The 3668-nt window shown below is 39.3% G+C and overlaps 1 protein-coding gene across 1 annotated transcript in view; it reads left to right on the top strand.

The window, feature by feature from the left end:
• otop1 (otopetrin 1) overlaps positions 1-3408 on the top strand; it is a 9592-nt gene extending 6184 nt beyond the window's left edge. Inside the window, exon 6 of the mRNA XM_079630542.1 lies at positions 2719-3408. Coding sequence (XP_079486668.1) covers positions 2719-2889 — 171 coding nt within the window. The 3' untranslated portion in view covers positions 2890-3408. The remainder of the gene's footprint in view (positions 1-2718) is intronic.
• Positions 3409-3668: the final 260 nt, after the last annotated feature.

Below are 3668 nucleotides of genomic sequence, written 5' to 3'. Positions count from 1 at the left end.
ATGAGATAAAAGTCAAAATTATGACATGCTAAATCTGAATTATGAGATAAAAGTCGAAATGATGACATGCTAAATCTGAATTATGAGATAAAAGGTCAAAATTATGACATGCTAAATCTGAATTATAAGATAAAAGTCAAAATGATGACATGCTAAATCTGAATTATGAGATAAAAAGTCTAAATTATGACATGCTAAATCTGAATTATGAGATAAAAGTCGAAATGATGAGATGCTAAATCTGAATTATGAGATAAAAGGTCAAAATGATGACATGCTAAATCTGAATTATGAGATAAAAGTCGAAATGATGACATGTTATCCACAAGTGTCCTCCGTCCCATGAGGCCTTGTGTGAAATGCGGGCGCGTCTTACGGTTCGAAGTAAACAAGCGGGACATGACACTCAACATTCACGATATAGCGATCCAAACTTGCTAACAATGTTAGCAAACACAACCTCAACGACACTAACGAGAGTGAAATGACCCGGGAAGAGCGCTGGGCTCGGGTTACCCTGTGTTGGCTTCTCGTCCAAATATTTTTAAAAATGTAAAAATTCGACTTTAATCTCACGATTTTTTGTGTGATCAGTTTAGACTGTCATAATTTTTATCAAAATACTTTTTTGTCATAATTATGATTTAGCATAATTATGACCTTTTATCTCAATTATGACTTAATTTGTCATCATTTTGACTTATCTCATAATTATGATTGTCCCAATTTTGACTTTTTTCATAATTATGATTTAGTATTTAATAATTGTAACTTTTGATCTCATAATTATAACTGAGTATATCATCATTTTGATCATCACTAAGGCCACATCCACACGAAGCCAGAGCTTTCCCTATCCGATGTTTTTTTTGCCTCGTTCTAAAAAAGAATTCCGTAAACACGGCGTCGTCTCAAGAAATATCTGCGTAGGCCTACACACGAAACCACTGAAACCGACTCAAAACGATGTAGTATACATCCCAGACCAGTATGTGGCGCTGTAATTCTGTCATAGAGATACAATAAAGACGGAGAAGAAGACTTTGAGCATGCGCATAAACCTTGCGCGCTGTATACAATAATATTAGGCACAGTAGCTTCTTCTTTTCTTTTTTACCAAGAACTTTATTAAACAATAGCCTAATAACAACCATAAATGGCCTGGTACAAAATAGGGATGAGTCACGAATCACGATATTCAATTAGTTGTCGGACTCATAAAGCTTCCCACAAAGAACCGGCAAAAGTAATGAATGAGTCAAAATATAGCAAGGAGACATTTTAATAGTTTAAAAGTAGACATTTCAAGCATTCTATATATTTCTGAGTTTCGGTTCATTTATGAGACGAGTTCCAGTTCACGAGCAATGCAAGTTATATTGCGCCGGCGCGTCCATGTCATGATTATATTGTCAGCTATATTTGCTTCTTATTTATTAAATCCAGGCAATTGGTTGATGAAACATTGATTAAAATTAAGATACAATTTATACAAAACGAAATTCAAAACGAAATAAAGGCTTTATACAAACCAGCTTTATATAAAAACCAAAATGATGTCTCCCGCTATATTGCGCATCTTATGATTACTCATGCTGTTCACTTTCATAAATCAACATAGATGAAATAAAAAAATAACATATTATTTAAACATAAATATGAAACTAAATACATTTTCTTTAATGGCTACAACAGGCTTACTGAGAAATGTAATGTCGGAGTGGAATTTGAGCGAGCGCCGTTGTGCCGGCGAGCATGTGCGTTTTTTGAACAGCCTAATAATCAAATAATTCCCAGTGATCGTCGAATATTATTTTTGTTTGAAATGCCCATTCCTACAAAATACAAAATGTCTTAATCAGACAACAGACCAGCACCATAGCATAAGAAAAATATAAAGAAATACAATAAAAATACATTCAAGTAAATAATAAATAAAGGAATAAAAGAGGCTCAGTAGCTTCTGCAGCATTATATTATATTATTATACAAGCATGTAGTCGGCAGGTGTTGTTGCTGTTACGTGACTAGCAGTGTCTGACGAGTCGACACGTGGGGTGATGACATCATCGTTTCACAAAATATACGGATTGGCTGTACACACGAAAACGCAAGCGTGTCGTTTTCAGATTTATCCACTTTGGGACCCGGTTTCAAAAAATAGCGGTTTCAGTCTCTCAAAACCCCGGATCCGTCTGGACGAAACGCCAATACGACACAAAATTTGTCCGTATACAGCTAAACGTGTCTCCGTGTGGACAGGGCCTAAGTCAAACTGTCAGTAGACGTGTCAGTATGTCTGGTGTATCTGCTGTTGTGGGACTGAACACTGCCTCAGGTGCCGGTGGTCCGGGTCTGATTGTGGTTTTGTCTGATTGTGGTTTTGTCTGATTGTGGTTTTGTCTGATTGTGGTTTTGTCTGATTGTGTTTTTTTCTGATTGTGGTTTTGTCTGATTGTGGTTTTGTCTGATTGTGGTTTTGTCTGATTGTGGTTTTGTCTGATTGTGGTTTTGTCTGATTGTGTTTTTTTCTGATTGTGGTTTTGTCTGATTGTGGTTTTGTCTGATTGTGGTTTTGTCTGATTGTGTTTTTTTCTGATTGTGGTTTTGTCTGATTGTGGTTTTGTCTGATTGTGGTTTTGTCTGATTGTGGTTTTGTCTGATTGTGGTTTTGTCTGATTGTGGTTTTGTCTGATTGTGGTTTTGTCTCTGGTCCAGCTGTGGATTCTCCCGGCCTTCGGGTGCCGGCCCCAGTACGAGAGTGTTCTGGAGACCGAGACCTTCGGCTTCAGCGCCTGGACCACGGTTCTGAACGTGGCCATTCCCATGAGCCTCTTCTACCGCATGCACTCCGTGGCCTCGCTCTTCGAGGTCTTCAGGAAGGTCTGAGGACCAGTCATGTGACCAGTCATGTGACCAGGCAGAGCGGGAACCATCCGGTCATGTGACGACTCAGAGCGGGAACCATCCGGACTTTATCTGGTGCTCAAACACTGTATACACACACACACACACACACACACTGCGTTCATAATGAGGGGTCGTGTGTGTCGATCAAGTTCTCATGGATTTGATTGGCTCTCTCAGTAACTAGACGTTCTCAGGCCTGAAGACTCTCACACACTCCTCAGCGTTTACACACCACGTCTTCAGTCCACCGCTGCTGTTCTGCGGAGTGTGTGTTTGTGTGTGAAGATGTTTGTGTGTGAATATGTGTGTGTGTCGGATAGTTAACTGCACATGTGGCCACGCTTGAAACATCTTATAAATGTGTATCGTCTGCATAACTCTCGGCTCTCACACTCGTGTGTGTGAAGATGTGTGTGTGTGTGTATGTGTTTGTGAAGATGTGTGAGTTTGTGTTTGTGAAGATGTGTGTGTTTGTGTTTGTGTGTGTGTGTGTGTGTGTGTGTGTGTGTGTGTGTGTGTGTGTGTGTGTGTGTGACTGCTGAGACGACCGAGAGAAACAAGGTTTTATCCGTGCCTTTGTGGATTTAATGAAGTTCTGCTGGGATTCTGGAATGAATATATTATTCACACACACACACACACACACACACACACACACACACACACACACACACACACACACACACACACACACACACACACTAAATGACGTTTGGTTTACAGACATTCTCTTGAATGTGATTATGGAAAGTTCTCAG

This window comes from Phoxinus phoxinus (genome assembly GCF_949152265.1).
Source record: "Phoxinus phoxinus genome assembly, chromosome: 12".
Taxonomy (NCBI): Eukaryota; Metazoa; Chordata; class Actinopteri; order Cypriniformes; family Leuciscidae; genus Phoxinus; species Phoxinus phoxinus.
Note: the sequence above shows the minus strand (reverse complement) of the source record. Positions and strands in the feature narration are given on the sequence as shown.